This window comes from Pelobates fuscus, chromosome 7 (genome assembly GCF_036172605.1).
Source record: "Pelobates fuscus isolate aPelFus1 chromosome 7, aPelFus1.pri, whole genome shotgun sequence".
NCBI classification, from domain to species: domain Eukaryota; kingdom Metazoa; phylum Chordata; class Amphibia; order Anura; family Pelobatidae; genus Pelobates; species Pelobates fuscus.
In genome coordinates this window covers 93,509,842-93,533,234 of record NC_086323.1, presented here as the reverse complement: position 1 = coordinate 93,533,234, position 23,393 = coordinate 93,509,842, and the positions used below count along the sequence as shown (strand labels likewise).

The following is a 23,393-nucleotide window of genomic DNA, read 5'->3' as shown; positions in this document are numbered from 1 at the left end:
TGGGTAACCCTAGAGTTGAGTAAGTGGAGGGAGAATGTTGTGGAGAAACAACATGGGGTCTGTTGGAGATGCTGGGTGAGTCTGCGTATACGTGTCATTGTGAGTTTGTGTATGTGTGTCAGAGTGTCTATGACTGCATGCTAGTAAAGGGAAATTTATCACACTGTTCTGTAAAACAGTGGTTTAAAGTGTGCCTCCTAACCATTCCGGTCTTGGCGGAACAGTCCCGATATTTGGATTCTGTCCTGCCATCCTGACTTTGCTCTCTGGTGTCCTGCTTTTGGAAATTCCAGGGAACTATACCAAAACATTTAGTGCAAGTGAATCCTTAGATGAACAAAAACCCTGCAGAGAGATCTAGGACCCAGCAGAGAGCACTAAAATTGTGCTCCCTCCATGGTCTGCCTTCAGTGGGCTGCTCTTATATATTCAGGAAAGCAAGAAAGAAATTCTGCATAGTTGTCAACATTTGAAAAAAATTCCCAGGGACACTTTGCAGTACAGCTATCAATTACTACCTTGGAAAATTTACCACACCCACTGCCGCAACGATTCGCCCACTATGTCCAACCCACATAATTAATCTCCGCCTACTTATCATAGTGCAGATTACAAGGTCTACTCAATAAAGAGAGAATTACAGGGAATTGTGATGGCAATTTTAAACTAAAGGCAAAAGTAGCCAAGTTGGAAAAATTCTCCCATTCAGCTGCACTTTTTGGACCTAAAGTTTGAAATTCCCATCACAAATCCCTGAAATTCTTCTCTACTGAGTAGACCCTTATAACATCAAGTTCCCACCAACAGTACCATGCATCCATGGTGTACAATATATACATTCGCAGCACAGCATCTATAGCCGGCAGGTACATTTTATCACTTTTACGTGAGTTGGGTATCAGTGGTGACACTGTCAGTACAAATATAGAAAGACCTTATGCAGATGTGCTTCAGTCAGAGCGTTGTGTCTACACCATAGAACATACATTAGTTCACAACAATAATTATATTGGGGAATATAGTTTTAAAAAAAAAGCTGAAAATAGGGATTAAAAGATATAGAAGGAGAATTTACAGAATGGAATTTATGAGAAAAATGGGAGCAAAAGGAAAACATGTGCACATATTCCATTAGCCCCTTTACATGCCACCAATTCAACATGTTAAATGTCTCAGATTGAGGCTTCAGTCACCACTCCACTGCTTCTGATTTTTTTTTAGTTTCATGAGTTTATACATGTATTATACAGGGAGCACTGATTGTCCCAGGATATTATACACACACAGACCTGTACTATACAGAGAGCAGCACTATACAGGGAGCACTGACTGTCCCGGGATATTATACACACACAGACGTGTATTATACAGGGAGCACTGACTGTCCCAGGATATTATACACACAAACCTGTATTATACAGGGAGCACTCACTGTCCTGGGATATTATACACACAGACTTGTGCTATACAGAGAGCAGCACTATACAGGGAGCAATGACTGTCCCAGGATATTATACACAGACCTGTATTATACAGAGAGTAGCACGATAGTATTATAAAGATAGCTGAGCATATACCCATGTCCCAATCTCTAGACTACTAGTACCTGTCAACAGCAGCTCCCAGACGCGTGCAACAGGGCTGGGCAATGCAGGCTTAAGTGTGCAACCGCTCACACAGGTGCTTTGGCGGTAAAGCGCACTCGCTGGCAGGGCCAGACTGGGAATGCAAAGCAGCACTGGAAAAAATTGTATGCCAGCCCTATAAGTTATATATATATATATTATACAGTAAGCACACAAGCTCACTGATACACAGGCTCAAAGACAGGCAAGTTTACTGATACAAAACACAAGCTTGCTACAGACAAGCTCAGTGACACACACAAGCTCAGTGACATGCATATGCTCACTAAATACAAGTTCACTGACAAATACAAGCTCTCTGACACACACATACTTACTAAATACAACCTCACTGACGCATACAAGCTCTCTGACACACACATACTTACTAAATACAAGCTCACTGACGCATACAAGCTCTCTGACACACACATACTTACTAAATACAAGCTCACTGACACATACAAGCTCACTGACACACACAAGCTCACTAAATTCTTCTTTCTACAGACAGACAGACTGCTGAGTGCATACACACAGTACACTGAATACACACACAGAGACTGCTGAATACACACAGAATGCTAAATACACACACCCAGACTGCTGAATACCCACACCCAGACTGCTATATACAGGCTGCTTTTTACACACACACAGACTGCTGAATATACACACACTGCTGAATACACGCAGGCTTCTTTCTACACAGACTGCTGAGTACACTCAGGCTGCTGAATACATACACACAGTACACTGAATACACACAAACACACACAGAATGCTGAATACATACAGACTGCTGAATGCACACAGGCTGCTAGTAGGAGGAGTGAAGACCGCCTGCAGCCAGAGGACCTGCAGGCTATAGACAACTCACCACCACCGGACCAACAGGGCACAGCATCCCTCACTCACCAACTCTGACACACACACTCTCAGCATCCCTCACACATACAGCACCTCTGACACACATAAATAGCAACACCAACACCCACAGCACCCCTCACACACACACATAGCACCACACACTAGGGATGTGCATGGACAAAAAAATTGGTTTGGTTTGGCACATCCGAAATTCAGGAATTCTGGACTTCGGCAATTCCCTAACCCTTACCCCTAACCCTACAGCCAAATGGCCAAAATTCGGCCGAATTTAAATTCGGACCGAAACGAATTGCACATGTCTACTACACACACACACACAGCACCCCTGACACAAAGCACCACACACACGTATTTTAAGCCTACCTGGTGTTTAAAGTTAGTGTCCCTTTACTCAGGAGTCCAAAGTATACAACAGCAACATTTCAACTGCTGCAACGGTCTTTAGAAAGATAAAGGCTGTTGCAGCAGACAAAACATTGCTGTTGTATACTTTGATCACCTCAATAAAGGGGCACTCCTTTAAAAAGGACCTGCTGAAATTTGTATACTTACATGATTAGCAGGCAGCCTGCCAGTAATTTGGTTGGACGCAATACCCCTCCCACTGGAGTCCCACTTCTCGGACTGCCAATGTTGGGGAGCATGGTCTACAAAAGTATTAAAAGTGGAGCACATACCACGGAAACCAGTGGCACCAGCAGGCACGTGCCATTGGTAACTTCTCCCTTTTTACACAACATTGTATAAGTTAACACTAATGTGCACGCATGTTAATGTGTGTCTATGTAGAAAGGTTTCTGTGATGCTATGTGTGAGTGGGCAAGCTCCTAATTAGGTTAGACCAGGGTAAGGTTTTTTTGGATGGGGCCCTGCACGTTTACTATTTTATTTTTTATTTAGCAACCTAGGGCCCTGCAAATGGTAATTTAAGGGTGCCCCTCGCTGAAAATTAAATGTCTTATATTTAACACTTCAAATGACTTGAATAAAATTTTATTGCAGAACAAAATATAAAAGATGGGGTTATTTTCTGGGTATTTTTATTTGATTAAACCAGGTGTGCCAAAAAGGTAGATCTTCAGGTTTTTTAAAACTACAACTTCCATGATTCTATAACATTCTAAAGGCATGCAAAGCATCATGAGAGTTGTAGTTCTACAATATCTGGGGGGTCTAGCTTTGAGCACCCTGGATTAAATGAGCAAGGTAAGGGGGGGGAGGGGAGGATAAAGAGAGAGAAGAAAAATAGGTGTGGGATTGCGAAGGCAGAAAGGGTGTGTAGGTTGTATAAACCCTTATCTAAATAATTACTCGTCCTTTAACATTTTCTTGCCTAAGTTGTATGCATTATTCTCCTGCTGTTTCCTTGGTTAATACAGTTTCCGGAACTGTAAGCACTGCCGCGTGCAGCCAGGGGGAAGGCTTTGACAGCTGCACCGATCGCTCTCCGGTTGTTATGGACGCCACACGTGTACCTGGTGCCACTGCCGACACCCGAGAAGGGGAGGAGTTATGGATCCGGAAACACCCGAGGGTGAGGGGGGAGAGTATCTGTATTATACAAGGATTGTATTGTTTATAGATAGAAGAGACTTCCACCCAGACACATGGCATTACCTTTGCACCCTACTCACTGCGTGACACTAGCTGGAATGTTTTAATTATTAGTAACAACACGTTAACTGTGTTAAACAGTAAATACTATTTTATTCCCTAAAGCAGGATCGTGCCTAAATCCCAGCCACTGCTGCTGAGTTCTATACCATGCTTTCAACTTAATGTTAAAGGTGGACTATGGTATATGTGATGACAGACCTACCAAGTCTGAGATTACATACATCTTCACCAAACATGCTTTTAAAGCATGTATAAAGCCCTTCAATTGGCCCTCGTGAATTCTTATTCCGAATTAAAGGGACACTATAGTCACCCAGACCACTTCAGCTCAATGAAGTGGTCTGGGTGTCAGGACCCTCTAGGGTTAACCCTGCCTGATGTAAACATAGCAGTTTCTGAGAAACTGCTATGTTTACATCTGGGGTTAAGCCAGCCTCTAGTGGGTGTCTACCTCAATCACGCAGAGCATCCATAGGAAAAATGCTTTCCTAGGGACACTTTGAATGCGCGCGCGGCACTGCCGCGCATTCGGCAACGGTAACATCAGACAAGGATGCTGATGTCGGCGGGGGAGGAGAGGTAAGGGAGCCCGGCAGGGGAAAAGGGTGAGTAGCTGAAGTGGTTTTAACCCCGTCAGCGCCACGGGAGGGGGACCCTGAGGTTGGGGGCACCCTTAGGGTACTATAGTGTCAGGAAAACCAAGCGGTTTTCCTTACACTATAGTGTCCCTTTAAATACAATGAAATACTAAATTGTTTGTGCATACAGTATATAGATCTAACTATATAAACTGCATTGGTTTAAAAAAAAAAAGTGACCACTTCAATTTATTTTCTAAATTGGCATCTCCATGTATGGCAGCCATTCCATTCCAATGTCTGTTAAAACTAGATGTTCATCTTGACCAAATCTTATTGAGTATTAAAACCACTGCAGTGGTTGCCAAAAGATTTGAAAATAAAGGTTGACTCCGCCCTTCATCCTTCCGAGGTAGATAAAATGAGTACCATTAAATTGGGTAATAGTAACAACCCCTGGATGTTGGGCTAAGGTAACAACATCCCCAGGATGTACTTGAAAACCAGAGTAATCTAAATGTACCTTTCCTGGTTAAATACTTTGTTGTTGTTATTATTTTGTGTGAGACAAAGAAGGTTTCAATGCTAGCATTACTGGCACCTCCCCCAATCCTTTATATTATAATAATAATAACCACCATTTAGATTTCTTGTCCCCTTAAAAGGTTAGTAAAACATACCTTATTTCCATTAACGTGCTGGTCTGCCTGCGGTGGCCCAGCCCCCAGATCCACCTCCTTGCTGACATAATCAGAATTTGATTCCAGCCAATCCAATGTGATTGGCTGAAATCACGAGGAGGTGGGGCCAAAAGCTGGCTTGGCCAATCAGCACCTCTTCGTAGATGCATTGAATAAATGCATTGCTATGAGGACAGTTAATCGTCTTCATGCAGGCCGTGGAGACGCTGAACAGCAGTGCTGCGCACTGGGCAGCACTTCCCGAGGAAAGACCTCTAGTAGCCACCTGAGGAGTGGCCACTGGAGGTGTCCCTAGGGAGCAATGTAAACACTGAAAATGTCTGCAGGTACAGATTATACTGACCAGAACAACTACATTAAGCTGTAGTTGTTCTGGTGACTATAGTGGTCCTTTAAATATCCCCCACTTGCTTGCCCTCCCTCCCCCATTTTTTATTTAAAGTCCTCCCCAGTGTCCCATATGTCTCCTATGTTATAATATAGGATCCATCCCCATGGGATTGTGCTTTTCTAGAGACTGGGCAGCAATGGCTGACCAGTCACTAGTTTTTAAAGGACCACTATAGTGTCAGGAAAACAAACTTGTTTTCCTGGCACTATATAGTCCGTAGGTCCTCCCCACCCACGGGGCCCCCCTCCCGCGGTGGTGAAGGGATTAAAACCCCATTCGGGCACTTACCCTAATACAGCGCCGGGCTCCCTCGGAACTGGTGACCTCTCCTCCCCGTCCGACTTCAGCTCCCAAGTGTGCCGAATGTGCATGCGAGGCCAGAGCTGCTCGCGCATTCACACCGCCCATAGGAAAGCATTACTCAATGCTTTTCTATAGACGTTCTGCATGCTCAACGCGATTTTCGCATTGAGCGTTGCAGAAGTGCCTCTAGCGGCTGTCAGGAAGACAGCCACTAGAGGCTGGTTTAACCTTGCAATGTAAACATAGCGGTTTCTCTGAAACTGCTATGTTTACAGCTGCAGGGTTAAAACCTGGGGGACTTGGCAGCCAGACCACTTCATTGAGCTGACGTGACTATAGTGGTCCTTTAAGTTTAGTTGATGCGAGTCAGTTAAGGCATAGGCAGGTTTAACCCCTTAAGGACACATGACGGAAATATTCCGTCATGATTCCCTTTTATTTCTGAAGTTTTGTCCTTAAGGAGTTAAAGCATCCTTTACAGTAATGTGGACGTCTTTTTGACCCAATTGGCTTTTTAATTCGTTTAATTATTTAAACACATGCCATCAAGGGTTTTTAACTATTTGCCAGCTGGCTGCCAGTGGTCAAACAGTTCACTTTTTTTTATGTTAAATCCGGGCCTGGATTTGAAGCATTCGGGTCTGACTTAAATCCTGGCCTTATTCAGGATCATTAAATAGAGTGAGCATTGTCTAGATTTTGCAGTCTGAATGTCCCTTTATGCAGACGCATGGTTTTGCCCCTTTCTGCTTGGGATCATTTTGACTTTAGTGACAAACCCTGAAAGACTGTTTGCACTATTATCACTGCAATGAGAATAATGCTTATGATACTTAGAGTTCCTTTACTAATGCACAACCATAAGCTGCCAGATTCCACAACTGGACCAGAGCTGTACCATATTGAGTTCCAAAAGGATGACATTTTGCAGTACATGGATAGTCATTGGTATACCTATCATAAACCGTGCAAAGCTAGATTTAGAAACAGCATGCAAAGGACATTATTTGCAATCTTGTCACGACTACTAGTGTGGTCCAGCACGCAGAAACTATGTAAACATATACATAGGCAAGAAAAGGAAAATAAAAGGACAGAGCATAAACCGGACCTTAGAATGGCCGGACTAATACGCTAGAGACAGAGAATGGTCAAAGAGAAAGCCGAGGTCAAGGAAGCCAGAAAATACACAATACCGTTTACACAAGCCAAGTCAGGGAAACCAAAATTCTGAATAACCAGGGAAAAGCCAAGATCAGGATACCAGGAAATTAGATTCACAAAGATAAAGCACTCTCAGGAAAACAGGAACAGGAAACCACGACAGGGCAAGGTACTGGGGTGAGTCAGGGATTTAATCCCTCTCTATGCTCTGATTAGTCGGAGGACGACCTCTGACCCCAAAACGTGCGTGCGCATTGATGTTGTGACGTCACGCGCACGTCAGTATAAACTTCGGGGGCGGAGCTAGAACTAGACGCGACCACGCGGTCAGCGCCATTTTGGATTTCAGCGCGATGCACGGAAGATGTGGGGAAGCGGTTGTCGGCTCGTCGACGAGCAGGTAAGCTCGTGCTGTTGGCGAGGCTGTGCCGGTTGGGCACGGCCATGCCACGCAGCAGGCCGGCAACCGCAACAAATCTGAACAGCTGATGGCTGTCTGTGGATGTCCATTCTATGGCATTCTTAGATATTTGTGAAAATATGTTTTTTCAGATCTGCTTGAGACAGACCTTTTCTAAGGTTTTTTGGGGGGTATGTCGGTGATGTAAATAATAAGTATCCATATTTGCATGCATGAAAAAGTGCTTGAGGACAGCTCAGTTGAGTTGAGTAAGGATAGAAACTTCACTATGGGATGAGTGAGCTTGAGAGTGCCCTCCTATTCCTGTCCTGGCATTTCATTATTTGAGTGCCAGGTGAATTCATCCTTCTAAACATAAATTCATTCAAATTAGAACCACCTCTTTTTTAAATTTTTTTTTTTTTTTTTTTATAAATAATTGGAACCAAGCTTCTGTGTACACTAGCATGGACCCTCTAATTCATTGTATGCAAATGAGTGGCCCTTTTTCGTTCTTGCAGTTGGTACCCACGTCAAATCAAACATTTTTTTTTTTTTTGACAATCTCTATTTACGGTTTGATATTTTACACAGAAAAAATAGTATACAGTATAACGCAGCATTGCAAGAGTAGATGAGATCAAGATACATGGGTGTGTTAGCATAGACCAGGCATAGGCAACCGTCAGCACTGCAGATGTTTTGGACTACACCTCCCATGATGCTTTGCCAGCATTATGGGGGTAAGAGCATTATAGGGGATGTAGTCCACAACATCTGGAGTGCCGAAGGTTGCCTAGCCCTGGCATAGACAAACAATTAACATTAGGCAACTAGGTCTTTATCCTTATCAAGTAGGCAGAATGTACCGAAGCCAGGGAAGACAAGTCCGGTGTGTCAACTTTTGTGTATACGTCGCCCAGACCAATTATGCCTCTCTTACTCATCAGTTAACCTTGAGGCCATTTGTGGCTATTATCGTAAGAGCTGCCGTGTTCCCACGACAGAGTACTAGCCTGAGCAAAAAAAGTTGGTGGGGGGGGAGGGGAGAGGGAAGGCAACAGAGGAGGAGAGAGATGAAGAGCTAGGGAAGAGGGGGAAAAAAAGGAAGAGGGTTCAAATCAAACATGTTAGTCATCGACAGACATTATTATTATTTTTTATAAAGCGCCATCTAATTCCGCAGCGCTTTACAATATTATGAAAGGGGGGCAAATTTACAATAAATGAGACAATTACACAGTTACACAGGAACAATAGGTAGATGAGGACACTGCTCGAACGAGCTTACAGTCTAGATGAGGTGGGGTACATACATATACACAACTGGGCAGCAAGGGTGACAGCCACCAAACAAGGTGGGAAAGTAGCAGAGCTTGAGGTGAAAGTGGAGGATGGCTCTTTAGGAGATCAAGAGACCGATTTGGATAAGTATATGAGGTGGATCTTTGTCTTCATGTCAGCCCCATAATCCTCTTTGTCGAATGCTTACTCAATTACTGGTTAAATATTTTACTAAAATTCGTATTGATATCACTGTCATACATTCACAGCATAACCATTTATTGCTAAGTCAGTGCATTACAGGTTGGTTTTGAAACAAAAAAGCAGCATGTATAATATGTATCACTCAATAAAACTTTTTTTCCCCACTCATTTATTTCATTTTTTTTTTTCAAATCCAGTTTAGGGAAATGATGTCATTGGACGTAGCAGACAGTGCTCAAGTATATGCAGCCTTTCTAGTATATATGGATCTTTTAGAAGGTAATTTATATATAAACTGCATTTAAAGTAATGTTTGAGAAGGGGGCGAGAGGTACTGATTTTATTACTGGTTATAATTAAATAGAACAATTATTTATAAACTGCTAATATGTTTTTGTAGTGGGGCTGGTCACATAGACTGTAGAGCATCCTTCTCTTTTTGGTAATGCCTTGTTCCCGGTGAGCCACCAGTGATATCCCTAATGCTTTCACTGATTAGTGTTCATAAGTCTACACCAAAAGCAGTTACAATAGTTCTCACAAATTCTTTAAAAAGTTTGTTACCTGTTGAAGAGAGAAGCTAAATTCTGCAGATTTTCTATTTAAAACCCTAGCAAGGTTCAAATGAATACTAAAATTACATTCAATGAAGTGATCTGGGTAGAGTTGTCCTGTTCTTTTAAAAATTTGCAGTTTTTTGAAATTTCAAGGTCAGGGACATGGTAGAACAGGAGAACACTCCTACAGACCTTTATCCTGCTTTTCATCACAGCACCCTACAGTACATGCATTGTTGTTGATGTGATTAAATGTGGTGTGCTTGCTAGAGAAATATAGTTACATTATTTTTTTAGATGACAATGTGTTTGGCAACAAAGTCAGTGTGTCGGGGAAGCATGCAATCCTTGGGGAAATGTACTCAATCAGGGCCAGTTGTCCTGAAGAAAAAGTAGAGGTGGGTGATATATTAATGTAACACCCATGAACCTCCAATCATGGTGTCTTCAGGAGCCTGCGATAAGAAGTGAGTGTTACATTAACAGCACCTAAAGCAATTAAATATATAATGTATCATTATGATGTTTTATTTATTGCTTTATGAGTTGTCTTACCTCAAATGGGACAGTGTTGGCACCATAAGTACTACAACCTGTTATAGTGCTTATGGTGCTAGCAGGCTACTTGCATCAAACCACTGGATCAAACTAATTTGGATGGCTTGTCCCAATCTGAGGATCCTCCAAGTGCCCGTGGCCTAGCCCCTTGCTTGCTTTACTGCTAATATGAAAGTTATATTTCCTTATTAGTAATAAAAATGTCCATATTTAGGTGCAATTGATTGGCTAAGTGTGTCATGTGAGGATGCCTGAGTGTCAAAATGCTTGAATAGTGTTTAACAAAGAACTATAGACTGTAAGCTCTTCAACCTATTGTTCCTGTAAGTTTTCTTGTAATTGTCCTATTTATAGTTAAATCCCCCATCTTATAATATTGTAAAGCGCTATGGAATCTGTTGGCGCTATATAAATGATAATAATAATAACTAGGGACAATGACCCTTAGCCAGCCAGCATCATAACCGTTACAACAGACTGTTGTGGCTATGGTGCTTAGATAGCCCCTTTAAGGTGACCCGGTTATGGCTGGTTCACTTGAATTTGTTGTTGTGGAACAACTTTCTGAGATCCAAGAGAATATGTGCAGCATTTACATAATAAATTCGTACAAATGCCCATTAAACAAATGCACTAAGATGTGATATTGGCTAATAATTTAAAATTATAAGAAAATATGAAGCTTTGAAATGGACTTTTTGAACATAAATATCAGTGATCTTTTCCAGAGTGTTTCTGGTGCACTAAGAGAAGAATCTCCTCTTGCTGTGCTTATTTCCTAATCATGCATTAACATTCCTAATTATTAGTGGCCTTTGTGGGTTTGCACACATCAGCTCTAACAAGACTGGAAGTGCTGATATAGAAGTTGTTTTGTCTTTTTTTGCTTTTAAGTTCATTTCATGATGCAGTTTTTTTGAAGAAGAACCAAATCCTTTTAAAATATTTGATATTAAAAATTAATATTTTGGCTTTAAGGAATCTCTTTATTTCTATGTAACATTTTTAAGGCAATTTTAAATAGTGTTTAAAAATTACCCACTGTATATTTTTTATGTATTTTTTAATAATTGTAATCAACCGATTATTGATTTGGCCAATTATTATAGTCAATTTGTCATTTTTGTAATATTTGGAATTGGTCTTCAAAGTTATCAATATTCTGATAACATACACTACTTACCTCTTCCAATCACAGTACACCATCTTCCACAACCAGCTGCCAGACAATGAGGTTGCACATCGTGTGACCTTATGTCCCGCTCGAGACAGGGAGGTGAGAGAGACTTTTTAAGGCAGTCTTTGGGGCTTGGGATGTGGCAGTATAGATGTGTGTTGTCCCAGCTCCTACACTGCCTCTGAGTAGAACAAACCACAAACCGGCTCATATACACTCCTGCATATCAGCTCATCTACACCAACCCTCCCCACACTTTTGCACACCAGCTCATCTGCCTCTCCTCATTCCTGCACACTAGCTCATCTACTTCCCCTCATTCCTGCACGCCAGCTCACCTACCCGATCTCACTTCTGCACACCAGTTCATCTATCCCCCTTCATTTCTGCATGCCAGCTCATCTATCCACCCCTCACTCTTGCACTCAGCTCATCTATCTCCCCCTTCCCCAGAATATCGGCAACTGGTATCAGCAGTCATCCCGATAGGCACCCAATAACTGTATCCGCTCTGGAAAAATATTGGTCAATCCCTAATTGGTTATACATTAAAAGATATAGTAAAATATATATTTTTAAATTAATAATAATAAATATATACACACAAACCTATACACCTACAAAGTTGCATTCAATGCATTTTAGATGCCTCTGCCAATAACTGATTAGCAACTCAGCTAGGCATAAGTTTATGGGATAAGTAAAAATCGAATCTAAAATATGTAAATGAAGCTATTGGGTAAATAAACATGCATGAAATGAAAAAGATATTAAAAATAACTTTATCAAAGGTTTATAAAGCAAATACATATGGGAATATCTGCATATACATGGGAAAAAAAGTGAATAAAGTGCTGACTGACAGATCACAATGGAGTGGTAAATAGAGGTGGCCATGGGCAAAGTGTGTGTGTCTGTCTGTCTGTCTGGCCCCTGCCCTCTGACTCATTAGTGAGAGCCATAATATAAGGGAGCAATTACTGTAGCATGCACCTGCTGGAGGTGCTGGCAATACACTCCCTGCTCAGAATTTGGCCTCCCCAGGAGCAGCCCTCCCTCTTGACAAGAATTTGCCATTTCATAGTTGGTCATCAACCCAATTAAAATTACTGGGTCTCTTTGAAGTATTTCATAACAAAAAATCCCTTTCTATGAAAAATACAAAATTAATAATGCTGCACTGAAAATAGGGTAGTAATATTTCTAATAAGCTTTGAATACATCATCATCTGTTCAGATATGCATCATTTGTAATGAAAAGTCATGTGGCAGGTGGCTGGACTTGTATGCCCGTCGGGCTCAGTGGTAGACACAGGAAGGAGAAGAGGGAATACTGCAGCTGTGGAAACAGGAATATGGGATCTATTGGTTAGAGACAAGAAGAAGAGGTACTTGCGCACTGCAGATGGATAATATAGGCAGAGAGATCATTATAAGTACACCATAATCTCCTAAGAAAGCTTTAAGGAGAGTGCACTGATCAATGACTTCTTCTATTATAGAAGTACAGGCCAGAGATAAAATAATCAATGTGTTCACTTAATATTTTGTAAATCAAGTCAAACTGTATTTTTATCACACAATTTATTTACTCTTTCTCTGATGAATTTTGTCTGCACTGTAAAGTAATGGAATATGCATTTGAGTACATTATCAGTTATTTTATAAAAAACATTATTATCATATATTCCAATACCCTTGGAGCTTTCAAAGATACTGTTAAAGGAACACTATAGGGTCAGGAACACAAACATGTATTCCTGACCCTATAGTGTTAAAACCACCATCTAGCCCCCCTGTGACCCTCATGCCTCACTAAATAAATATAGCAGAATCTTACTTGTATTCAGGCTTTAAGCTGTAGCTCTGCATGCTGTTTGCCTCAGAATAGCAAGCTGTCTGCTGACATCATCAGAAGTGGTGGCCTGATCCAATCACAGTGCAGATCAGGGGCAGAGCCAGCACAATTCAAACATAGCCCTGGCCAATCAGCATCTCCTCATAGAGATGAATTGAATCAATGAATCTCTATGAGGAAAGTTCAGTGTCTGCATGCAGAGGGAGGAGACACTGAATGTTTGGATGCATTTTAGGCAGCAATGAGCCAGGAAGGATCTCTAACAGCCATCTGAGGAGTAGCCAGTGAAGTTATCACTAGGCTGTAATGTAAACACTGCATTTTCTCTGAAGTGTTTACAGCAAAAAGCCTGAAGGTAATGATTCTACTCACCAGAACAAATTCAAAAGGCTGTAGTTGTTCTGGTGACTATAGTGTCCCTATAGTGTCCCTTTAAAATAATTGGGCACATCTGGGTAACACAGAGTTAAAAAGCCAAGGGACATTTTTTGTTTTGTACAGTGGCTTACCACTTCTCCTGTTTTGCATTTCATACATTCTGCTAATGTGGAGATGAAGTGCACTGCAATCCTTAGTGGTTTACTAAGGACTGTTCGAGATCATAGATACGTCCACATGGTAAATACTAGGCATTATATGTAGTGATCCAATTAAGTATTTCAGTAGTAGCTTTCAATATATAGGATTGATTTCAATAAAAACGTTCTATTCAGTCGTGCATTTTTTTGCTTAGTACATTTTGTCTTTTAGCAATCCGTCTTCCAGGAAAGGATCTTTTATAATCTCTTCAATATATTCCTTGTAGAGAAATGCTAGATGAATAATAAGATCAGAACTTTAATCTATATCACAGCTGTAATTTATTTTATTTTCCACAGTTGTAATATTTTATTGTCATTATTAGGCTTTTTTTTTTTTTTTGTGTGTGATTATTTTTTTTCTCTTAATCTCTAATAGCAAATAGAAGCTTTGGGGGTATTTTATATACTGGCAGATCACATTTCAGTGCTTTGATTTACTTTTAAAATCTTTCAATCAGACTTTTGGACGTTCCATAAGTATGCTGTTCTCTAGTCTGCATTTTAGCCTTCAATGGGAAACGTGCTTTCTTGTGGCATTACACCGTATTAAAGTTACTGAGCATAATTCCCAATTTGGTTTTACAGCCAGAAACTGGTACAATGTGCAGATTTCCAGCTCTGCCGATCTTCATCTTATCTATCTACATGGACAGGAGAAAGATGACCACAAACCACAAGTCATAATACCGACTCCGGTTTCTACTTCACATAGTCATGAGAGGTAGGCAAGTATGGATATTGTATATTGATTATTTTTTTTTTATATATATATTTATATCTGTTTATAAGACAAGCAGGCACATGTGGCACTAATCTGGTTACAGCATGCCATCTTACCAAATGGTTAATCGGATTGCTCAAAGAGAGAAATGCACAAAGAATCTTAATTTGCCAATGGTTGATATTACCAGAAAATGTTTTATGCTTCTTACCACATTATAAAATATACTACATGGCTGTCGGTGTCCATGGGTTTTGGTAAAAAAAGTAGCCATTAACGGGAAACTAACGGGAGTCCAGGAAATATATTTTTTTGGGGGGGAAGGGGGTTATAATCTCCCCTGCCATTATTGTTACCCCCACACTTCCTTAATAAAAACAATCTAACTAATAACTATTCATCACAACACCATTGTGGCAGCAGCCCAGTCCACAGTCCACCTCTTTTTTCCTAATCAAGCATGATTACTTGTTTTCATGCAAACACTGCCTTTTCAGAGAAAAAATCTCAGAGCAACATTTCGAAAAGTATCATTATTAAAGCCCATTACATACTGGAAATTTGAATGGCTGACCAGTGATTGGCTGAGAATATCAGCCATTTACTGGCGCCTACCAGATACATAGATAGTGTTGTGGCGACTAGGACCACACGAGACAGTGCAGATGGGTGCTGGTGACCTAACCTCAAATGGTTTCCTCAGGAATTCCACACCTCTGAAAAAACTTCATTAAGTTGAAGTTGTTTTGAGGGAAGAGAGCTCCCTTACATTTGACAAACTCATATTTTCGAAATGTTTCTCTGTGTTTTTTGGGTTGCAAATAAAAAGGAGACATTACCAGCTTCTACCCTTGCTGGTAGTGCCAAGCAAGGGGCAGATTCAATGTACACTCTCTCCCTTCCTTATTAAACTGCAATGGTTAACCCCTTCCCAACCGAAGACGGAGATTTTCCGTCAAGCTGGTCCGTGCGTTAAGGACCGCTGACGGAAAATCTCGGTCATTTACTAACGTTAACGCCAGATCGCCGCGATCGTGTGGTTAACGCTGTTGCTGGGTGCCTCGATGTCAGAGGCAGACCAGCAACCGCCAATAGAGCTGTCCCAGCACATGTGATCGCTGTGACAGCCAGTCACAGCAATCACAGTGCTGCTGGGATTCCTGATCCTCCTCCCTCCACCTCTGTGTGGTTTGAGAAGTGGAGAGAGACGGATCAGTGCTGAAACATTGTGTGCTATTTTAGTTAAAAGTGTATCTGTGTTTTAAAAGTAATTTTAATACTTTTAAAACAGTTTTAACCCTTTCCCTGCCCTTTTTTTTAAATTTTTTTTTTTAGATTCTTTATTTTTGTAGTGCACGCATATAGAACAGACAGGCTCGAGGTACCCCAAAGGCAATCCTCAGGCTCTTCCCACGCGAACATGCGGGGTGTATTCTTAACTGGCACATTTTTTTTTTTATCAGGCTTAGTAAACGTATAAGTAGGTTATCACTTTACATGAGTAAAATTAACATGCTAGAACTGGATAGCTTATTTCCACCTAGGAGGTACCATTGTAATGTGTATATTAGCAAGCTAGGCACATGCTGTAAATACGGATACATTACAGGTAAGCTGGCACATTTTTAGTTATCAGGCTTAATAAACATATAAGTAGGTTATCACTTTAAATTAGTGTAAATAACATGCTAGAACTGGAGAGCTTATTTCCGCATAGGAGGTACACTTGTAGCGTGTATATTAGCAAACTTGGCCCATGCTGTAAAGGCAGATACGTTACAGGTAAGCTGGTACATTTTTTAGTTATCAGGCTTAATGATCATATAAGTAGGTTATCACTTTAAATGAGTGTAAATAACATGCTAGAACTGGAGAGCTTATTTCCACATAGGAGGTACACTTGTAGTGTGTATGTCAGCAAATAACAGCAAATAAGCAAAGCAGTAGTGAAGGCTGACAGAATATGGTCATGCTTGCATACTTCTGGATTGAGGGAAGCAAGAAAAAAAAAAAAAAACATGGGGGGGGGGGGGAAGAGAGCATTAATCTAGCCAAAGCCAATGTATTAAACATTATGTTAGGATATTAAGACAACAATTGTGCTAAACTGGCTACGATTTCAAAAAGACATGGTTATTAAGTTGCCTGATCTGCAATTGCGTTGTGGAAGCAGGCACAGTTTATTTATCAGCTTCCATCTTCACGGCGATGAGATCATGCGCTGGTGGTATGCCTGGCTCTCTGCTCATCCGATCCCCGTGAGGGGCCAAGGCTGGGTGCAGCTGCGCTAAAACAGTGGTAGGAGTGGTAGTCACTTTGGCTCCGCTGGCACTGCAATTGAGTATGTGAGTATGTGTGTTATTCGTGTATGATTGTGCATTGTGTCCAAGTTTGTTTCCCCCAGTAGGTCCCTGGATAGTGTGTCTGGATGTTGAGGTCTAGTGGGTGTAGGTGTGTGGGGTGAGTCTTGTTACAACCGGGGATTCACGGAGGTGTGTGTGGTGGGACTGCTAAGCTCTGTGTTGTGCTTTGCCTTGCGAAGGGGTTACAGTCCCAGTGTCGGGGTCTTCAGCCGATGCCTTGTGGAATCGCTGATGCCTCTTGGTGTTTTCCCTGCCCTTTTGATCACTGCCTGCAGTGATCAGTTTACTGATCACAGTATTTAACTGTGATCTAATTTTTTTTTGTACCCTCAAGGGTTAATTTTATTTAATTTTGTTATTTAATTAATTTAACGTTAATTCCTTAGTTAGCTGGAGTGGGTGGACTTTAGTGGGAATTTGGGAAATTGAGTGTTAGGCTAGTTAGAGACGAAAAGTTTAGAAAAGTTCTGAAACGTTTTTAAAAGTTTAAAAAAACTATAAAAAAAATAAAAATAGATTAAAAAAAAATAAAACAGTTTAAAAAAAAGTTTTGTTACAGTTACACGTTCATAATGTCTAGAAGGTACACTGCTGAGGAGGCTTATGATATACTAGTAGCCGACTCTGACGCCACAGACACTGCCTCTGAGAGTGGTGATTAGACTGTGCCAGATACTGCAGGGCCCTCTGTTGTAAGCGCCGAGTCCCCTGACCTGGCTCATGACGCTGGTGACTGGGAACCCCTAAATGATTTCACGCCTGACATCCCACTGTTTACTGGCAGTCCTGGAATTCAGTTGGACGTCACCAACTACAGTGCACTGGATTTCATGGAGCTATTCGTGGGGGATGATATTTTAGGGGATATAGTCACCCAGACCAACCTTTATGCTGTGCAGTACCTGACACTTAATGATCAGAGTCTCATCGCCAGGCAAGGGAGTTGGTACCCCACCAGTGTGCCAGAATTAAAAAAATTTGGGGCACTAACAATGCTAATGGGCATTATTAAAAAACCCAGCATCAGGATGTACTGGTCCAAAAATCCTGTATGCAGCACCCCTATTTACTCCCAGACCATGAACAGGTCCAGATATGAAGCAATGCTTCGCTTTTTACACTTCAGCGACAATTCGAAGTGCCCCCCAAGAGATAATCCTCAATACGATAATCTCTATAAGCTTCGCCCCCTTATTTCCCACTTCACCAGACAGTTTGGCTCAATGTACACCCCACAAAAAAATATTTGTGTAGACGAGTCTCTTATGAAATACAAGGGCAGACTGGGGTTTAAACAATATATCCTGGCCAAAAGATCCCGGTATGGGATAAAGTTGTATAAACTTTGTGAAAGTGCCAGTGGGTATGTTTACACCTTCCGTGTTTACGAAGGTAAAGACAGCCACTTGGATCCCCCAGGTTGCCCGGATATCATTGGGACGATATCACGGGAAAAATCATATGGGATTTAATTAACCCATTGCTAAATAAGGGGTATCATTTATTTATAGACAATTACTATAATAGCATCCCTCTTCTTAGGATGCTTTATTGCTTTGAAACTGTGGCCTGCGGCACTATCCGAAAGACATGTGTCGGTTTCCCAAAAGCCCTGGCACAAAAAAAGGGGGGAAACGGCTGCTCTCTGCCAGGACGAACTGCTGGCTCTCAAATTCAAAGATAAGAAGGAGGTATTCATGCTAACATCTATGCATACGGAGCACACTCGAAGAGTCGCAGTTCGTGGCAGACAAGAAATTAGACTGGTGCCAGTCTGCATTAGGCAGTATAACAAGCACATGGGGGGAGTTGACCTGTCCCACCAACTGCTGCAACCCTATTTAATACTGAGGAAGACCAGGGCATGGTACAAAAGGTTTGGCATTTACCTTATGCAAATGGCGACTCACAATGCCTTTATTCTGTACAAAAAGGCAAATGCTGACCTTAAATCCACATTTCTGGATTTCCAGTTTCAGCTTATTTCTGGGCTGCTCACTGAGTGCCACAGTGGGGAACCATCAGCTGGGCCTAGCAGCAGAAGGGTTGAGACAGGTCACTTCTGTTTCCGGATACCACCAACACCCAAAAAGAAGACACCCCAGAAAAGGTGCAGGTTGTGCTACCAGAGGAGCGTAAGGACGGAAACCAGCTTTTACTGCCCTGATTGCCCTAACAACGTTTAGGGCCAAGGAGGCTACTGCAGTTCTTACCTCTAACTGATTATTTGTATTTTTCTAATTTTAGTTAGTTAATTAGGGTGCGTGGTAATTCGGAAGTTGGGGAGTTTATTGTTACGCTAGGGGTGAAAAGATTTTAAAAAAAATAGAAAAAAAAATTATTTTATAACATTATTAAGTTAAAGCTCTTGTGTAAAAAGTAAAAAATGCTTAGGAAGTTATGAATTCTATCAGCAGACAGGCAGTGCCCCAGAGTTTGATGCAGGTTAATACGTTGATTAATACTGTAACGGACCGTTTCAGCATAAAAGGGGAAAAATCAGTTTAGGCGATAATCCCCTTTTCTGGATACAGGCACAGCTACTGCAGAACACCACACTCCCGATCTAGATACGAAATAACACTCCGAACTGGAACAGCTGAACAAGAAAAGCATACAATCGGCTTACACTCTTGGCAGTCAGCTTACAATCCAATCCCCCCCAAGAACGAGACGACACTTCATTTTGAGGGTTAAGCAGGAACTCAAGACTGGGGCACCCAGTCTGGCTTTTATTACCAACAAGTACATACAGGACACTCCCAGGGGGAGGATGAAATTAACCAATCACAGGGATGTACCTCCCACACATTTCCTCCCCTTAGATTAACACTTAACACAATTATACTGTACACCTTTTTCCCCAATTCCTGGATGTACCCCAAATACATATGCTACACCTCCAAAACAGGTATCCCCTGATAGCCCTTATTCAGGGGGACAACATATGCAAGAATCAGCCCATTCGGATAAATGGTTCAGGAGTTATGGAACTTTAAAGTATTGACCGACCGCATGGGTAAAGTATCCGAAATCAGTTCCATGCATTTTGGCCCTGCGGTCGGTCACAAACAAGGGAATGAAAACAGACGAATTGCCTGTGTTATAGAGCCTGGAGAGGGTTTGAATGAATTCCCTTGTTTGTGGGGTTCTTTCTACCGAACGGGGGGTCATTCGGTAGTTTCCATACGAATTTCTGGAAGTATGGAGGTCTCAGCGGTGTTTGCCTAGTCAAGTGTCCGATTTCAGTTCCAGACACTCGACGGCAAAACACCGCTGTTCGGTAGTTAAAGATGGCCGCCGCCACGTGTTGGTTTCCTGAATGGCGGCCACCCAGAGGACAAAGACCACACTGCACTGATTGCCAATTACCCGTTTGCAACATTGTTGCAAACGGTAATTGGAGGCACACTTAGTCCTGGGTGGTCTGGTTGTTCGGTAGTTTCCTCAATACAAGGAATGGAGTGATTCTACCGAACAATCAGATGAAGGCTGCATATATATATAACCCAGGTTAACTGCATACATAACTACATATACAATATACAGGCAGTACAATAGGATAGGCTTCACAGTCTTAAAGGGACAGTAGTCCCAAAATGTCCATTGCTGATTTTAAAGGGCCAGTAGCAGCAATATAAATTAGTACATGCCCAAACATAGTCTTTAAAGCGCAATATGTCCAGGGGCCATAGTCAGCGGGCAGGAGGCTAGCAGCCAGGCTTCTCCAGCTCACAGTGGCGAAGTTGGTTTCGCTACAATTCTCCCCTTTACCAATTAGACTAACAGGGTATCTGACCTCCTGCCGGTCAGTGCCCTGGTTAGTCCAGCAACCCACCCACAGAACAGAAGTAGTAGAGCAGCCCACCCATAATAAACAGTTACCACACCTGGGTGAGGGAGAATTTTGTCCAAGTTCAGGTGCCTCCCCACGGCTGGGTGAGAGACTGATAGGCTGCCTTGGTGGGTTGCTGAGGGGGCAGAGACCAGCGGTACTCTGTCCTGTTGCCAGCACTACCACGGGAGTAGTCTGGTGGGAGCCTGGCTGCTGGAGACCGACTGTCTCCCCTTTAGATATATCGCTCTGTGGCTGGGGGACAGGACCGACCGTCCCTACTCCTGGGGCTGTAAGTGCAGAGACTACGGTCCCATCTGCACAGATGTGGGGCTTAACATCTCCCCTTGGTGGGTTAGGCTGCCGCTGGAGAGAGGGTGTAACAAGCTCCTCTCTCTGGACGTTAAACTGCCGCTGGGGAGGGGGTTTAGCAGGCTCCTCTCCCTGCCACTCTCTCTGCTGGTGGAAAGGGGGACCAGCTGTCTCCCCTTTCATTCTCTTGTCCGGCTGCTGGGGTGCGAGACTGACTGTCTCTGCTCCCTGCAGGACACACTGCCGCTGGGGAGGATGGACGACACCATCAGCTCCCTGGGGTACACACTGCCGCTGGGGAGGGAGGACGCTGCTCTCCTCTCCCTTCACTTCACACTGCCTTCTTGGCATATCACGTTGCTGCTGGGGGGCAGGAACAACAACCTCTGCCCCCTGTAACTCAGCCTGCCGCTGGGGAGGAAGGACTGCACCTTCGGCTCCCTTGGACACACACGGCTGCTGGGGAGGATGGACGACACCATCAGCTCCCTGGGGCACACATTGCCGCTGGGGAGGGAGGACGCTGCTCTCCTCTCCCTTCACTTCACACTGCCTTCTTGGCATATCACTTTGCTGCTGGGGGGCAGGAACAACAACCTCTGCCCCCTGTAACTCAGCCTGCCGCTGGGGAGGAAGGACGGCACCTTCGGCTCCCTTGGACACACACGGCTGCTGGGGAGGATGGACGACACCATCAGCTCCCTGGGGCACACATTGCCGCTGGGGAGGGAGGACGCTGCTCTCCTCTCCCTTCACTTCACACTGCCTTCTTGGCATATCACATTGCTGCTGGGGGGCAGGAACAACAACCTCTGCCCCCTGTAACTCAGCCTGCCGCTGGGGAGGAAGGACTGCACCTTCGGCTCCCTTGGACACACACGGCTGCTGGGGAGGATGGACGACACCATCAGCTCCCTGGGGCACACATTGCCGCTGGGGAGGGAGGACGCTGCTCTCCTCTCCCTTCACTTCACACTGCCTTCTTGGCATATCACTTTGCTGCTGGGGGGCAGGAACAACAACCTCTGCCCCCTGTAACTCAGCCTGCCGCTGGGAAGGGAGGACGACACCATCCGCTCCCTGGGTTACACACTGCCGCTGGGGAGGATGGACGACACCTTCTGCTCCCTGGGACACACACTGCTGTTGGGGATCTGGGCCGGAATTTAATAGTTCTACATAGTCCATCTCCAGCCCTTGTTCCATGGCAGCGAAACGGCGGAGGTCTCGTCCCAGTCCAATAGATCTCGGGCCCTGTAACATCTCACTCCGGTAATGCACGATAGCCCAGTACCGTGACTCTGCTGGACTGCCGAAGTCGGCGTCTTCTGTTAGGGCCTTCCACAACAGGCCAGGGCTAGTGTAGTGATCCCCCTCCGGCTGGATGCCCTCTGCCCTCCACGTCTCTGGCTGGACAGTGCACCACCACAGTGCCCGGTATGAGACGTCCAGGCTCAGTTCCCTTTCCACGAGGTACTCAAGTTGTCTTACCCGCTCCCCTCCGGGTTGGTCCCCCAGAAGCGGCATCCGCCAGGCCATTTGTTCCTCCAACAGGTATGCGGCACCAGGAAAGCGCTGCTGCCGTTGATACTGGACTTCTTCCCGGGCATCATACCATAATCTTATCCGAGCATTATCTCTCCATTCTAATTCACTCTCTTCCTCAGGTGTGTGTGTTGCCCAGGTGTGCGTGTTGCCCATTTTCCCAAAATCCTTCGTAGATAGGGGCGCTGTACGGGTACTGGCGTTGCCCTCACTTTGTAATCCAGGAATAGTGTTGTCTGTAGCTGTCCCTCTGGTTGTAGGAACGATCCCGCCGCTTGCCACCAATTGTAACGGACCGTTTCAGCATAAAAGGGGAAAAATCAGTTTAGGCGATAATCCCCTTTTCTGGATACAGGCACAGCTACTGCAGAACACCACACTCCCGATCTAGATACGAAATAACACTCCGAACTGGAACAGCTGAACAAGAAAAGCATACAATCGGCTTACACTCTTGGCAGTCAGCTTACAATCCAATCCCCCCCAAGAACGAGACGACACTTCATTTTGAGGGTTAAGCAGGAACTCAAGACTGGGGCACCCAGTCTGGCTTTTATTACCAACAAGTACATACAGGACACTCCCAGGGGGAGGATGAAATTAACCAATCACAGGGATGTACCTCCCACACATTTCCTCCCCTTAGATTAACACTTAACACAATTATACTGTACACCTTTTTCCCCAATTCCTGGATGTACCCCAAATACATATGCTACACCTCCAAA

The 23,393-nt window shown here is 43.4% G+C and overlaps 1 protein-coding gene across 1 annotated transcript in view; it reads left to right on the top strand.

The window, feature by feature from the left end:
• TSEN15 (tRNA splicing endonuclease subunit 15) overlaps positions 1 to 23,393 on the top strand; it is a 113,772-nt gene that overhangs the window by 46,560 nt on the left and 43,819 nt on the right. The window contains exons 2-4 of the mRNA XM_063426206.1: positions 3,896 to 4,050; positions 9,356 to 9,437; positions 14,475 to 14,610. Coding sequence (XP_063282276.1) covers positions 3,896 to 4,050; positions 9,356 to 9,437; positions 14,475 to 14,610 — 373 coding nt within the window. The remainder of the gene's footprint in view (positions 1 to 3,895; positions 4,051 to 9,355; positions 9,438 to 14,474; positions 14,611 to 23,393) is intronic.